This window comes from Helicoverpa zea, chromosome 22, assembly GCF_022581195.2.
Source record: "Helicoverpa zea isolate HzStark_Cry1AcR chromosome 22, ilHelZeax1.1, whole genome shotgun sequence".
Classification (NCBI taxonomy): domain Eukaryota; kingdom Metazoa; phylum Arthropoda; class Insecta; order Lepidoptera; family Noctuidae; genus Helicoverpa; species Helicoverpa zea.
This window is the reverse complement of record NC_061473.1, coordinates 7,299,389-7,315,973: the sequence shown is the minus strand read 5'-3', so window position 1 is coordinate 7,315,973 and position 16,585 is coordinate 7,299,389. Positions and strand designations below refer to the sequence as shown.

At 40.4% G+C, this 16,585-nt stretch overlaps 1 protein-coding gene and 1 pseudogene across 1 annotated transcript; both read right to left on the bottom strand.

Moving 5' to 3' along the window:
- Positions 1-219: 219 nt before the first annotated feature.
- LOC124641282 lies at positions 220-7,766 on the bottom strand (annotated as a pseudogene).
- LOC124641457 lies at positions 4,181-5,443 on the bottom strand. Its single transcript, XM_047179523.1, has one exon. The coding sequence runs from the start codon at positions 5,441-5,443 to the stop codon at positions 4,181-4,183; it is 1,263 nt and encodes a 420-aa protein (XP_047035479.1).
- Positions 7,767-16,585: the final 8,819 nt, after the last annotated feature.

Genomic DNA, 16,585 nt, shown 5'->3' with positions numbered 1-16,585 from the left:
CAATAATTATGTTAAAACTTTTTTGTGAGATCAACATTACAATCTTTTAAAATAAACTCAAATTATTTAGCTTCTTAGAATCAATCAACATTGGGTAGTTGTAGTACGACTAGGTAATTAGAGTGCCGATTCCGAGTTTTACAAATTGCGGCCGTTGGTAGGCCTGGTAGTCAGGCTGGCCGACAGGTAGGTAGGTAGGGGTCCAAATAAAGTGCACAATTTGGTAGAAATTGAGACTTTATTTAAGCCAACTTCTGTTGCCCTAACCACGAATAGATCTCGAGGTAGAAGGTACACTGGGAACACTGGCCTGAACCGTGGTGTAGCTCCGACGACGGCCCAGCTCCTTCCCAGGTTGCACTTCCAGGTCTCCAGCAGGACCCAGGTAGTTCCAGACAGGATCAGGTCTAGTCTTTCACTCGCCGCCAGGTAGAACGTTGCGTAGCGAGGGTTTAAAGTAGAATGTAAAAACTCGAACGTAGAAAATCCAACGTAGAAATCCAACGTAGAAATAAATCCTGGAAGCGCAGAGACAAGGCTAGCATTAGCAGAGCTTGGGCCACGTTGCCGGGTCCAAAGGTCACAGTGTCCCAGCAAACAAAGTGAACAAAGAACAGCTGCTTTAGATAGAAATTTAGCAAGAAGAACACCTTACAATAGTATTTAAGCAATGCATGGAAACTTACCCCAGCGGGATTTCCGATTATAATTTGTCTAGCACAAATAAGTAGAAATTAGACAGGTACGCAATACTATAATATTATATTAATAATAATATAATATTATATTTAATATTATATATTTTTATTTAAATTACATTACAGCATGAATTACATTGAGTCTTAAATATAAGCTTATATCCGAGTCTTACGTGCCTGAACTAGGATATCCTGTGTTTCAGGCGAGAAGAGCTAAAATAATTTAAAATTAACAAATAAACAAAAGGATTCTAAAGCACATTTAAATGTGTAAACTATCTGTATTGTGGACAAGTTGTATTTTACTACTACAGTATTACCATATCTTAACATCTAGTTTCTTAATTAACAAGTCATTTAAAATAAATAATATTTATCAAAAATTGTATAAAAATAAAATATTAACAAAATTAATTTTATAAACCACTTAAAAATATATAATATTAGTCAAAAACTTGTATAAAAACAAAATAAACAATAAACAAAGTCACTTTAGCACAGTCAATAAATTCTCTGTATCATCGTAGGACATTTTTTGAAGAGTTTCTTTCAGTACTTTTTTACAGTTTACTTGATTCAAGTCATAAATGTTTGCTTTCGCGTTCAATCTATTGTAAAGTAGAGGACCAAGAAACAGGTAAAATTTTGATGTGAAAGCATGTTTGGTGTGATTTTGAGGACAGACTATATCTTTACGTCTTTTGTTAGTAACTTCCGTGCTATATGTTAGCTCTGAGTGCTGTTTTAATACAATGCCCATTATAAATAACTGACGGACGGTTAGTACTTCACACTTTTTGTATAGCAGGTTAGTGGGAAAAAGGAAGGGCCGGAAAGTAGACACCTTGAGAATTGCTCTCTGGGCTCTCTCAATAATTAACAACAATGTTTTACTCGCTCCACCCCATGTGGTAATACAGTTAGTTAATATCGATTGACATAGAGCAAAGTAGACTTGTCTAATTATTTTTGGGTCTGCAATGTAACGTAATTTTTTGAAAACAAATATCAATTTACGAATCCTATTATTTACAGTTTCAATGTGATCTTTAAACGAAAGTGTGTCATCTATAATAATTCCGAGGTACTTTACTGTACGTGACATTTTAATACTGGGACAAGCGCACTGGTTATTTGTGCAAGTTGTGCAGTTATGATAATGTGCATATAATGTTGTGTTAGTGCCAATTAGTTTTTGCTTGCGCATCGAAAACTTGACGTAGTTTGTCTTGTCAGCATTTAAAGTTAGTGAGTTATTTTGAAGCCATTTATTAATAACATTGAATCCGTTTTGCGCATACTTGTAGACATTTTCTACTGAGTCAGCTGAAAACAAAAGAGCCGTATCGTCTGCATAACAAACGATATGGCCGTGATCTAAATTTAGATTACAGAGATCGTTTATGTATATTAGGAAGAGTGAAGGGCCCAAAATACTTCCTTGGGGAATACCGAAATCGGTGCTTTTTTCATCATCGCTAACAACATTTCCAATCTTGACACATTGCGTTCGTTCTTCTAGGTAGCTTTTAAAAAGTTTCAGCTGAATATCTCTGATACCTATGGCTTCAAGCTTGCGCAACAGGATGGGAATAGAAACCGTGTCAAAAGCTTTTGCTAGGTCGAGGAATATACCTACTGTGTGGTTACCTTTATCAAGTTCTTGTGCTAGATAGGCGGTTAGATGGTGTACGGCATCATCAGTGGACATTTTAGGTCTAAATCCAAACTGCTGCGTAGAGAGAATAGATTTATCCTCCAGATATTTATAAAGCCTATTGTTTATAATCTTTTCCAATATTTTGGACATAGAGGGCAGTAAGGAAATAGGTCTATAATTTGTCACTTGGTCTTTACTCCCCGATTTGTAAACTGGGACAACAACAGCTTTTTTTAAACACTTAGGGAAAACTCCTGTATTTAAACATTTATTAAAGATGACCGTTAAGGGCGGTACTAAAAGGTCTTTAAATTGCTTTAGAATTTTGTTAGATATGTTATCCCAGCCTACTGCAGAGTCGACTTTTAGACCCATAATAATCCTTTCAATTTCCGCTTCGTCAGTATCTAGTAACACAAAAGATGATAAGGTAGTGTTGGGTGCATGCAATGAGCTTGTTAGGCACTGCGATTGTCCCCGATTTTTTTCAGCTAAGCGCTTGCCTACGTTAACAAAGAAATTATTTGCAATATTCGCCGCTGTTAACTGTGATGAATGTGCATTTAATAAACCTGAAGAAGACTGATTCTGTTTTGTATTGTACGTCACATTTTTAACAATTTTCCAGATCTTTTTGTTATCTCCACCAGCCTCTTTCAGTGCAGTATTATCATAATTGCGTTTTACTTTTTTTAGGAGGTCGTTACAAAAGTTACGATATCGCTTATATGACACTTGCAATATTAAATTATTCGGATTACCTTTAGCCTTTGTATGCAGTTTATCTCTATTTTTCATACAACGTATAAGACCGGTCGTGATCCAAGGCTTGATGTTGTAGTTTTTGTTATTTAATCTAGATATGACTGTGTTCTTTTGAATTGCATGTTGCACTTTTTTAATTAGGTACAACATACAAAACTGCGGATCAGCGGATTTGTACACTGGGTCAAAATCAATATTGCCTAAGTCTTCTTCAAGTTTATGTATCTTTAATTTAGATACTGTGCGAGGGGCGACCTTAGGAAATTTACAGTTAAGAATAAGCAGGGTAGCGCTGTGATCTGTTATTGTGGAATTAGTTACAAGGGTAAGTGCAGGGAAGTTGGTTTTAAGCATTATGTGATCCAAGCAGGAGCCACTTTGATGTGTAGGGTGCGTGTGAGCGGGTAGCAACCCATGGAAGGCGCATAGGTTCATATATTCCTCTGCCGAAGCATCTGTTTTTCCCGGAAGAATATTGATATTAATATCTCCAGTTAAAATTATATTTTTAAAGGATGATAGGCTTTGCAAGGTGTCGTTTAAAGAGTACGTGAAATTGTTTACATTTGTAACGGACGGAGATCGATACACAGCCAATATCGCAAAATCAGCTCCAATTTTAACCAACAATCTGCTGCAGTCGTTCATTTTTGGTTCAATGATAGACACATTTAGATGATCTCGAGCATAAACTATCACGCCATCGTTCTGATTGGTAGTTGAGTTACTCTTGTACATGCAATATCCCGGTATTTGTGGTATGTTATATTGCTTAGCAAGCCAACATTCGGTTAGGACAATGATGTCACAATTTATGTCCAAACGTTTTAGAAAAATGCTTAAGTTATCAAAATTCTTAAAAACACTGCGAATGTTTTGGGTTAGTATGGTTAGTGGGCTAGTGTAAGAGGACAGATATTGTTTGCAGTGTTCAACATCACACACTCCCGATTGAGATACAGAGAAATTATCTATGTCACTAATAATATTATGAAACATACTTAAAATAGTATAAAAATAACAAATAAGGCCTGAAGAATCGTAATTTACGGCGCTCCTAGGCGCCTCCATAATCTATTGAATTTATGTACCTATTTTCTGCCATAATTTTCGCCGGACAGTCCGCAGCACCTGTCTTATGATTGCTTGGCTTTTTGAAGTGCAAGCAAGTAGCGCATTTTGGTTCCTCTTCTTTCTTGGTGCATTCTTTGATGGAATGACCCAATTCACCACAGTGCCCACATATGTAGGTGGTCTCCCGACATGATTTAGCCGCATGTCCGTACTGCTGACATTTGTAACATCGTGTCACTAGAGTGAAGTCTCTTACAGGGCAGGACGACCAGTTAATGAATGCTCGGTCTTTGCACATGAGGGCTTTACGTATTTGTGCAGATACTTCTATTATAAAGTTACAGGTATCAGCATCCTTCTTACCTGATTTGTGGCTCAGCTTAACAGAGGACAAAAACGTCTCTAGGCTACAGTCCTGTAGTTTGTCGGCTAGGTTTTGGTTGTACAAACACGTAAATACTTCCTTATCTTGCATCGATGAGGGCACTCCACAAATTACAACTCTAGGTTTTCTTTTATGGGGTTCGCCGACTATTAGGCCTGTATTTGTTGACTGCATCGATTTCTTAACTTTCTCAATGTCGTCTTTGGTTTCAGTGCTGATGATTACACCGCCGTTTCTAGTCTTGCGTAGTCCTCTCACTTGTAGTTTCATCTGTTCAGGGCATATGATTTTTTGTACAAGTGACTTTGTCTCCTCACTGGATTTTAATTTGTCGTTAGGATAGATGGCCACTGAGCTTAAATTTAAGGGCTGTATAAATTTGTTGGAACTTTTTTTAACCATATCAGCAAAAGAAGGTCCGGTGTTTGGCTTGTTAGATGCTCCAATTGTCAACTTCAATTGTTGTAGTTGCTCCGACAAATTAAGTTGTTCTTCCATTTGTTCTTCCAGTCTTTCGACGGTAGAGGTAGCCATAACTGCTTTCATCTTGATGGACTGGTACTGAACAGCCATTTGAGATGTGCCGTGGCTAATTTTCATGCATAAACTACTTATGCGCATTTTTTGGTCTGAGTTTAATTTGCCCTCTGTAGCAATAGTGCACACTTCACCTAGATACTGGTCGATAATCTTCATCCAGTTTTGGATTTCTGGCGTCGAGATCACCTCCACCTCGTTTTTTTGCGTAGGCGTCTGAGGGGGTGCATGTGCAGGCACGGGTGTAGGTCTAGCTGCGGCCACGGGTGTAGGAGGCGGACTCCGGGCACACCGGTCACCCCGGCTAAAGGGGCTGCTCGCCATTGTGTCACAGATATTGGCTTGGTAACACTTTACACATTTTATTTTGCTTGACAATAATAAGCAAAAGTATTGTTTACGTTTCACAGAGTGATTCGGTCAGTATGTAAAAACTAACTAGGTCACGATTCAGCGAGTTTTTATTTATTAATTTTATAAATATTCGAGACGTCCGTTCACAACAAAGTACAAACAACAGAAAAGGAATACAGCAATACTGAAGGTCAAGTAAAAAAACGTGTGACACAGCCGTCACGTCTGATGCAATTTGGTCGTCTCCTGCGTCTCGGCCCCGAATGCACTCGAGGCACCACCGTCGCGCGCGGCGAAACCAGTTCACCCGTTTAGAGATGCGTAGGCGCAATAGTTACGAGGACCTTTGTGTAAATAATTAATATTGGGTTCCGTATATGAATTATGTTAATTTTAATATATTATAATTTTTTATTTCATTTATTTTAGTTTACTTTAGGTGTTTTATTAATTTTAGAATAAATCTATTGTAATTATTTGTATTTTTTTTTTAAATTTCTAACCTATTCTTAGAGCTAGGAAAGTACAACGTTACAAAATAAACGTGCTCAATGCGTAAACATTACTCGCCCGAATAAAAGAGTCGTATATAACACCACGTGTTCATAATATTTGCATTCCGAAACTTTTGTCGGATTTTAACGTTCACTCTCTCGCAAGTGACAGCGTTTAATAGTACGACCAAAAACCATTGACTGCTTGAATTGAGTAAACAGTTCTCAACGTTTATGCTACGAAATTACGTCGTATAATAATTAAGCTATTGAGCACTTTTATTTGTAAAACTCGGAATAGGCACTCAGACGTGAAACAGCCTTTATTGAACATTATATTTCGAAAAGTCAATACAGTCAAATTTTAAGGTACCTCTACGACCCTCACGGGGGTCTCCTAATAAAATTTCCATGTCACTTTTTAATATAAAACTAACGTCATCTATATCTGGCCAATAAAATTCTTCCTTTCTTTTCCTCATAAATTTAATAACCATACTAGAATCATCGTTCATCTCCAAAACTTTTCCAACATAGTATTTCTCAGTTTTAAGCCCACAAAATTTTACCAAAACGTAGCTGTTAACCCGGATGAACGAATTTTCACATTTTTCCACTGTTTCTTGTTGAGTAATTTCTTCATTATCTTCAAATGTTTCGGAGCCAGACGGTACAAAGCATTCATCTTCAGAACTATCTCTTAAGGAGTAAGTGTCGGCTTCACTATAACTATCGTCACTTCTCTTGTCTTCAATTATCTTTTTAATTGTATTATTTGGTTTAAATTTAATAAAATTATCTGCAGATGTTGATGGTACTGGGTTTTCATAATCTATGTACTCAAGTTCTTCTTCCTCAGGATGAACGATAGGCAGATTTTCTTTATCGATAAGCGATTATCTTAAGGAGTAAGTGTCGGCTTCACTATAACTATCGTCACTTCTCTTGTCTTCAATTATCTTTTTAATTGTATTATTTGGTTTAAATTTAATAAAATTATCTGCAGATGTTGATGGTACTGGGTTTTCATAATCTATGTACTCAAGTTCTTCCTCAGGATGAACGATGGGCAGATTTTCTTTATCGATAAGCGATTCAAAAATGTCGAGGTTTTTATCTATTTTACTAAGATTTTTTAAATTACCGTAAGCACGATTGTACGGACTTAATTTAACATCTGCCAATATAGTAACTTTTTGTTTTCGATTGGGATAAGGCGCATCGGTCACTGCTGGCTCTGCTCCAAGGTTTTCTTCAGGCTGCTGATCTTCGGATTGATCTTGATTGATTGTTTGCTTACGTAACTTCGATTTTTTTCTAGATGTTAATAATTGTACCTCCTGGGATGAAATAGATTTGCCAGGTGCGATATTTAGTTTCTTATTCCTTACCTTTTGTGCTGGTTTTGATGTCCGATAACTTTTTAAGTAATCTAACAGTGCTTTGTCAATAGAATAATTATTTTGCTCTTCGTAATCCGGGAGCTTTTTTAATATTTTCTGAGGATTAAAAGGTACTATACCTGTCGCCTTAAATCCAGAGCAAATATTTGCTTTATTAGTTATGTCTATATCTTCTAATAACGATTTTAGTAACATCGGAAAATGTGCCTTATTGATTTGTGTTTCTGTTGGATTATTTATTTTATCCTGTGTCAAAATCTGGCGCCATTTTTTTTTTAGGGGTGCGAAGAACGCCACGTCCAACGGCTGAGATATATGAGTTGAGTTAGGAGGTAAGAATGTAAATCTTATATTCCGTGCTTCACATTTACGCACTATATCAACATTCAGATGGCTGGAAAGATTGTCGCCTATAATAAGTTTAGGGCCATCTAGTTTGTCTGCCCATGGTATGATTATTGAATCAAACCAGTCTTGAAAGACTGTCGAGTCGAACCAACCCAATTTTACTGAAGTTCGCCAATTCTTAAGGCATTTAAAAGGTCTTATAACAACAAACACATTGTTGGTTATAGAAAGTTTATTGTAATTCGAATACAGACATGGTAATTAGTTACATAGGTAGTTCACAAACACACGTCGTACTTAACTACATAGCCACGGTCGCGAGAGTTAACACATCGTGCGAAATACATGGCGTCGTGCGCCGGACTGGCGACTCAGCGAGCGTCCCCACTCGTGAGAGTAGGCCCTCGCTCCCCGCACCCCTCTGCCGGCCGGCCACGTATTGGTCGGCTCGGTGATCACGCGATGGCCATATATGGCCATGGACTCGACCACGAAAGGTAGGCGCGCGTTACACACTCCCCCTTTAGACCAGGGAGGGTCCCCCGACTGGTCGAACAACAGTAACGCGAGGCTCTAAGTTACATCACAAGGTAAGTAACATTATAAGTTAAACATTGCAAGGTAAGCAAGCCTATATAGCCTATAAGGTAAATAACAATACAGTAGACTTAAAAGGTAAACAATACAAGATATGTAAACTTGAAAGGTAACCAATACAAGGTAGGTAAACTTATAAGGTAAACAACCCAAGGTAAGTAAACTTATAAGGTAAACAACACAAGGTAAGTAAACTTATAAGGAAAACAACACAAGGTAAGTAAACTTATAAGGAAAACAACACAAGGTAAGTAAACTTATAAGGTAAACAACACAAGGTAAGTAAACTTATAAGGAAAACAACACAAGGTAAGTAACAACTCAGCTGAACAACCACCTAAGGTAAGTAATATAGTTAGGTAACACCCTTCCGCGGTCTACCCCTACCACGCTTAGGCACCATCGGCTCAGGACACTCACCTTCCCTCGCACGATATGGGCGTAAGTCAGACACATGGTACTTACCAAAAACTTCCCCCGTCTTACTATGAGCTAGGAGGTAAGTGGTAGGACTCACCTTCTTAGATATAACGTAGGGTCCGTCCCGTTTCGGAGTGAACTTGGACGTGATACCTTTAGCAGTGCTGCTGAGGACATGAGTCTTCATCAACACCAAGTCACCCTCAAGAAACTTTACAGGCGAAGACCGAGTTTTATCAGCGTATGCTTTACGTACATCCTGATGACGTTCGAGGTTCTCCTTGGCTGTCGAGATGGTATCCGCGAGTTTCCGCAGGTAAGGTGTGATTTGTGGTACAAAGTTTTCAGTTTCGACCACAGTTCTCAGGTCAGCTTGAACTGTCAGAGGAGACCGCAGCTCACGACCGAAGGTAAGATAAGCAGGGGTGTGCTCGGTAGACCGGGTAACGGAACTATTAAAAGCAAACCGTACAAAAGGTAATACCTCGGGCCAATTCTGGTGACGACCTTCCACCAAGATGGCGAGCTGAGCCTTGAGGTCTCGGTTCTTCCTCTCAACTGGATTAGCTTCAGGGTGGTAGAGAGGCACAAGGCTTTGCTTTATACCTAAGACAAACATAGCCTTCTGCATAACATCTGCTACGAACTGCACTCCGTTGTCTGAGATAATACGCCTAGGAAGACCAAACCTCATAAAGACTTCATTAACCAAAGTTTTGGCACATGTCTCCGCTGTAGCTTCAGTAAGAGCGAAAACCTCCACCCATTTACTAGTGGTATCCTCCACTATCAGGATCCATCTCTCACCTTGAGGACCTTTAGGCAACGGACCGAAGAGGTCGGTTGCAACAGTTTCAAACCTCTGAGCTGGAACTGGAGTTTGTAGCAGACCAGCAGGCTTGACATTCGACGGCTTGAATCGTTGACATTCGACACACGTCTTCAAATAGTCAGTAACAAACCTTCTCATCCCGGGGAAATAGAACCTTTGCGAGATACGATGTAAAGTCCTATCAATTCCACCATGAGCGGCGGTGGGCGAGTCATGGCACTCGAACATGACTGTGCTCCGCAGGCTCTCCGGGACAACGAGCTGAGGCTCCTCCGAATCAGTATCCGGGACGTACCGATACAAAACACCTTGATTCAATAGGTAACCTCGCTCGGACCAACGAGTAACAGAAAGGTCATCCTTACCTTCCAAGTCCAGGATGATCTTGGCGACTTCAGCATCTGCTAACTGCGCCTCCCGAGTTGAGGTGGCATCCCAGCGTGGAACATCGACGACAACTGGGCAGATGTCACACTCAGATGCAGAACCATCTTCCAACACGGGGCGGCTAAGCGTGTCGGCAATAACATTAACTTTACCTGGTGCATACTCGACACGTAGATCAAAAGCTTGTAGCTTCATGGCCCAGCGAACTAACCTTCCACTAGGTGACTTGAGAGAAAAGAGCCACTTCAGGGGTTGGTGATCAGACATCACGTGGACCTGATGACCATCAATGTAACCGCGGAACCGTTCCACAGCCCAGACAACGGCGAGAGCCTCTCTCTCCGTAGTAGAATAATTCTGCTCGGCTGGCGTGAGCAGACGGCTGGCATACTCGATCGGATGTTCTTGATGCGGTGACTCCCCCTGGAGTAAGGCAGCGCCTAAGGCATAATTACTGGCATCGGTTCGCAATATGAATGGCCTCGTGTAGTCAGCTTGCACTAGTATAGGTGCCGTAGTTAACAACTTCTTAAGAGTATCAAAAGCCTTACCTTGCTCTAGACTCCATTGCCACGCCTGTGATTTCTTAGTGAGGCGGGTTAGCGGCTCGGCCACCTTCGCAAACTCTGGTATGAACTTACGGAACCAGGAGCATGTTTGAAGGAAGGTGCGCAGCTGTTGGAGGCAGGTAGGTTCCCTCATACTAAGTACAGCATGTACTTTGTCTTCATCCGGTGATATACCTTCCTGGGAGATCACGTGACCTAAGTACTTAACCTTTTCTCTGGCGAATACACACTTGTCTCGATTCGCACGGAGCTTAAACACTCGGAGACGGTCAAATACTGCACGGAGATCTGAAAGGTGACGAGTATAGGACTCTGATATCACTAGGATGTCATCTAAATATGTCAGTACGGTGACGTCATTAAGTGACGACCCCGCACGGAACCGGTCAATAAGCCTCTGGAACGTAGCCGGTGCATTCTTGAGTCCAAAGGGCATACGTAAGAATCGGTACGTACCAAACGGCGTGACAAACGCGGTTTTATCCTTATCCTTGACCTTGCATTGCCAATAGCCACTCCGAAGGTCACAGGTGCTCATCACACAACCTCTCTTAGTGGACTGCAGCAGCTCATCAATACGCGGCATAGGATACGCGTCTGTCTTAGTGACAGCGTTGAGTCTCCTGTAATCTACACAAAACCTATACCCACCGTTAGACTTCGGTACCAAAACAGTAGGTGCGGACCAGGCAGACTCGCACTCCTCGATGACACCTTCTGCGAGCATCTTGTCCAGTTCTATTCGCAAGACCTCCTTCTTCGCCGGCGTGACCCTGTATGGAGGCACGGCGATAGGAGGATGGTCACCGGTGTCGATGTGATGCTCGGCAAATGGCGTTGGTTCCCCCACCTGATCAAAAATATCAGAATACTCACCCAATAAATTTTCAAGGTCAGAACGCTGATCCAAGGTCAATAGTGTGCCCTCGTCCTCCCGTAGCAGGTTGACCGAAGCACATTCCACCGCCTCGCGTGAACTCTCTGTGAGCAGGGGGTGAATGACCTGAGGCCGATCAGCTGTGAACCACGTCATATTACTAAAATTTAAAACAATCTTAGACTGCCTAATAAAATCTATTCCCAAAAGGGTTTCGTTATTACATGCATCGGGGAACACAATAAATTCAATAGGTATACACAGTGACATACATTTTACATTCACACATGTAAACAAAACGGTACTATTTCTAATAGTACCATCAGCCAGTTTCACCGACATGGTTTTTGAAACAAATGTATTACCCAATCGTAAAAGTAAGGCATACAGGGTCGAACCCGCGATACTACGTCGGGCGGCGGTATCAATAAGCGCTGAGCCACTGTGCCCTAGAATCTCAATATTTAAAATCGGTCGGCCTTGGCTGATAATAATATTATTCTTACTCTCACAGCTTACATTACACTCACTGAGTACCGTGTTAAGTGAGTAGAAAACATTTTGTTGTGGTTGTGAAACTGAGTTATTAACATCAACATTACAAGTCGAAACATTTTTACACGACGGACAATTTGATCTAACAAACCCTTTCTCGCCACAACCATAACAGAATAAGTCTTTAGAGTCTCTTTTTGGGCAAGACTCACGCGTATGACCACGACACTTACAATACACGCAAAACGACTTTTTGTTTACACTATCACTCGCGGCACTAACACTCGGCGAAGTATTACGCTGGAGCTGCGACGACGACGGCTGTGCCCCCGCGCCGCTGGACAGCGCTGGCGGCTTCGACGCGCCCTTCCCCGCCGAATACGGCGTCTGCATCGGAGCGGCCGCGTGCTGAGCCCGCAAGCCGGCCGCGCTGGGTCGTGCTGGCGCTGCTCGTGCGAGCTGTGACTGCGTGTTATTGTTACTCGAACTTGACGACGTTGTCATCTCTTTTTCGGAGAGCGAATCTTCGACGGCTCTCGACTTTTCGATTAATTGATCGATGTCCTCAATAGACTCGCGCGTTACGCGTTTACGAATGCGTTTGTTTAACAAACCGTAAACTATGTCGAGCTTGATTCGTTCGTCTAGACTGTAAGGTAACCTGCTCATATGTGCGCGGAGACGACCGACGAACACCTCCGTCCGTTCTTCACTTTGTTCCGCGGCGAACATATCCCGGAATACCTTATGTGGCGGACGAGGAACACCAAACATCGCCCGCAGCTTGGCAAGGGCGTCATCCCACGACGTAAGCGATGCCTTGACGCCGCGGAACCACACAGCTGCCTCGCCATGTAGAAGCATCGGGAGACCACGGAGTGCCAGGTCATCGGAGACAGATGCACACTCTTTGTAGATTTCCACGGAGTCGATAAACGCTTCTACGACTTCTGGATCTCTGCTATGCCCGTCGAAGCGTGCCGTACACTTGGACATGTTGCCGGTCTTGCATGTCGACGAGGGCGTCGGTGAGGGTCGCGCTGATCCTATCGCGTGCGATGCCATGAGGGATTCGACGAGCTGCCGGTTCGCTTCCGCCTGAGATTTCGCGAAGGCGGTAAGGAAAGAGGCCAACTGGTCCCCAGACATGAGCGTTGGCGACGGTCTCGGTGCTTCTTCATCCGAGCTGGATTGCGCGTCCTCCACATTAGCGTCGGTACGTACTTTGCGTGGCGGCATTTTCAGCGACGCAGGTATAAACGCGAACACTAATGTCCTAAGTCGATCGGCAAAGAACCGGTTTAAACTGGCTAGCGGATTCACGGCCACTAGTTGGAAGCGCCACTTATAACAACAAACACATTGTTGGTTATAGAAAGTTTATTGTAATTCGAATACAGACATGGTAATTAGTTACATAGGTAGTTCACAAACACACGTCGTACTTAACTACATAGCCACGGTCGCGAGAGTTAACACATCGTGCGAAATACATGGCGTCGTGCGCCGGACTGGCGACTCAGCGAGCGTCCCCGCTCGTGAGAGTAGGCCCTCGCTCCCCGCACCCCTCTGCCGGCCGGCCACGTATTGGTCGGCTCGGTGATCACGCGATGGCCATATATGGCCATGGACTCGACCACGAAAGGTAGGCGCGCGTTACAGTCTTTAAAAGTTGTGCTACCTTGTTGTCGCATATTTTCGATTAATTCTATAAACAAGAAAGAGCGCCATAAGAGTGTTGCTGGGATAAACCTAGCGGGTTGATCAAACACTTGATTTCTTCTCACAGGAGGTAACTGCATTAAGTCCCCAAACACACAAATATTTATACCACCAAAGAGGAATTCGTTGTTTTTGAGTTGTCTAAGTCGGGAATTTACCATCATTTCATATTTCATTCAGCATGCAATTTAGGTATTGCATGCTGAATGAAATATTTAAAAAAAAAATTGCCGTATACAACTTCACACTTTTTGAAATGGGTTCAAAAACTGGTAAATGCTACATGTGACAAAACCGGAATTGCATCGTGTTTTTCATGTATTTACACGTAGCCAAAAAGCTTAAGATCAAAATCAGTCACAAAGAAGATGGATCAAAATTGCCCCACGTCCTATAACAATGTGACGTATCTCAAAAAAAAGATAAAAATCTTTAAAAAAATATGGCATACTCTCTAATTTATTTTTTTTACACCTTCATATGAAAAAAATGCTTTAAAAATTGTTCAGGCGCCGTTATGAAAACATCGTTCATAGGACTATTTATGGACTATTTTACTAAATTATTTTTTTGTTTGATAGGGTATACCTCACAGGTGGTCCCATAATCGTCAGGTCAGGATCTGATGATGGGAACCCTGAGAAATCCAGGGCAACTTTTGAAAGTTGTAGCCATGCGCAGGATAAAAACTTGACTATAAGGTGTATGTCTTATAACACTATGCAACAGTATAGATTTGGAGCTGACCTGATGATGGAGACGAAAGAAGGTCGAGGGAACTCGACAACCGAATATGTAAACTACCTCCTGTTTGTGCTTATATTGTTTGTATTGAATAGACCTTTGCAACAGTGAAGGTTTGAAGCTGATTTGATGATGGAGACCAGATAAGGGCGAGGGAACTTGACAGCTGAATATGTGAACTACCTCGTGTTTGCGCTTATATTATTCGTATTGATGAGAACTTTCCACTTATGCGGATAGTGACAATTGTGCTTGTCACTGAAAATCCAAAAAAAATACTTTTTACAATAAAATAAAACCGACTCCCAAAATCACTGAAAAGTAAAAAAAAAACTATTCTTAGGAGCATCGGCCTAGAAGTCGGTGGGAAAATAAACTTAGGTACGTCCATTAGACACCGACTTCTGAGGTAGTTCACATATTTTATTGTCGAGTTCCCTCGACCTTCTCTGGTCTCCATCATCGGGTCAGCTCCAAACCTTCACTGTTGCAAAGGTCTATTCAATACAAACAATATAAGCCCTAACACGAAGTAGTTTACATATTCGGTTGTCGAGTTCCCTCGACCTTCTTTCGTCTCCATCATCAGGTCAGCTCCAAATCTTCACTGTTGCATAGTGTTATAAGACATACACCTTATAGTCAAGTTTTTATCCTGCGCATGGCTACAACTTTCAAAAGTTGCCCTGGATTTCTCAGGGTTCCCATCATCAGATCCTGACCTGACGATTATGGGACCACCTGTGAGGTATACCCTATCAAACAAAAAAATAATTTAGTAAAATAGTCCATAAATAGTCCTATGAACGATGTTTTCATAACGGCGCCTGAACAATTTTTAAAGCATTTTTTTCATATGAAGGTGTAAAAAAAAAAATTAGAGAGTATGCCATATTTTTTTTAATATTTTTATCTTTTTTTTGAGATACGTCACATTGTTATAGGACGTGGGGCAATTTTGTATGGATTGTGATCCATCTTCTTTATGGAGGTAGGTCATACCCAAAATGAGGGCGAATCTGTTCATGCTAACATTGAACGATCTGCCAAACGAAAACTTATTTACACTCCGAACGAATGGTATACCCTCCTGCGTTGGAGCAAAACTAATGAGCCGTCATATGAAGTCTACGAGTTACAGCAAAATGAAGTATATGATTTCAAAGCACATTTGGACACAAAGGAATGGAGTAAAAACACAGAAAATGAAAAAATATCCTGGACAGATATTAAAGAAATATTTGTAGATTACACATAAGATGGACATGACCATACTGAAGATATAATTTATTATAAAAACCGTTTGAGCCAAGAGAGATACAAGATTTTGGATTGTGGTATCCAAAATTGTACGCGGGTCATACGGAATACACAATCCGCATCAATAACATGTGAAGAGGTGTTAGTTCCAGCCTATAATAAACCATTACCATTGCCTGCATTAAAGGTCCGAGATCTTCAATATTCGATTCTTGTGTATCTCTTTTGTAACGATGATACCATCGCTTGTATAATTATACTCTCTAGCTTGTAGAATTATCTCTTATCTTTAGAAGAATATGATTAATTAATAAAAAACACAGTTATCATTAGTTTTGAAACATTGTTTTTTTTTCTCATTTTAATGTTATTTATGCGATAATTCTTGGAGTAAATAGGTATAGAAGATTAATCAATGTGATATTTTAACATATAAGGTAAAAAAGTAAATACTTTTTTACCTTATATGTTACAACATATTGTTAAAACAATATGTAAAGGTGCTCCTTTTTGCTCTCTGATTCCGTCATTAAGACTGAGTTTTAGTAAAACGTTTGTGAAATACATAATTAAGTACATTTTTTAAAATATATAACACATTAATTATATGTTTTATTTTATTTAGTACTTCCTACATGATTATTAAGTTAATAAAACGAATACGGTTCTATCTACAAAATGTGTCAAATTTCTAATATTATATATTTTTACAGAATCATAATGCAACTATCAATTAAATTAAAAATGGTGCGTTATTACAAAATAAAAATTAATCAAAGTAATTGATTTAAATTCGATGACTTAACTCACACATAGAATCTTTTACAGTAAGTCGAACATTATTTTTACTCAGTATAATATTGTAACACCCGTATTTATAAAGATGTAATTACTTGTTGCTAAGTAATTTCTTAATTAAGTCATTACTTATGGTTAGAATTCTTAAATACAAAATCTCATTCTA

Coding starts and splice junctions, on each gene's coding strand:
- LOC124641457 (XM_047179523.1), bottom strand. CDS start 5,443: ATGGCGAGCAGCCCCTTTAGCCGGGGTGACCGGTGTGCCCGGAGTCCG.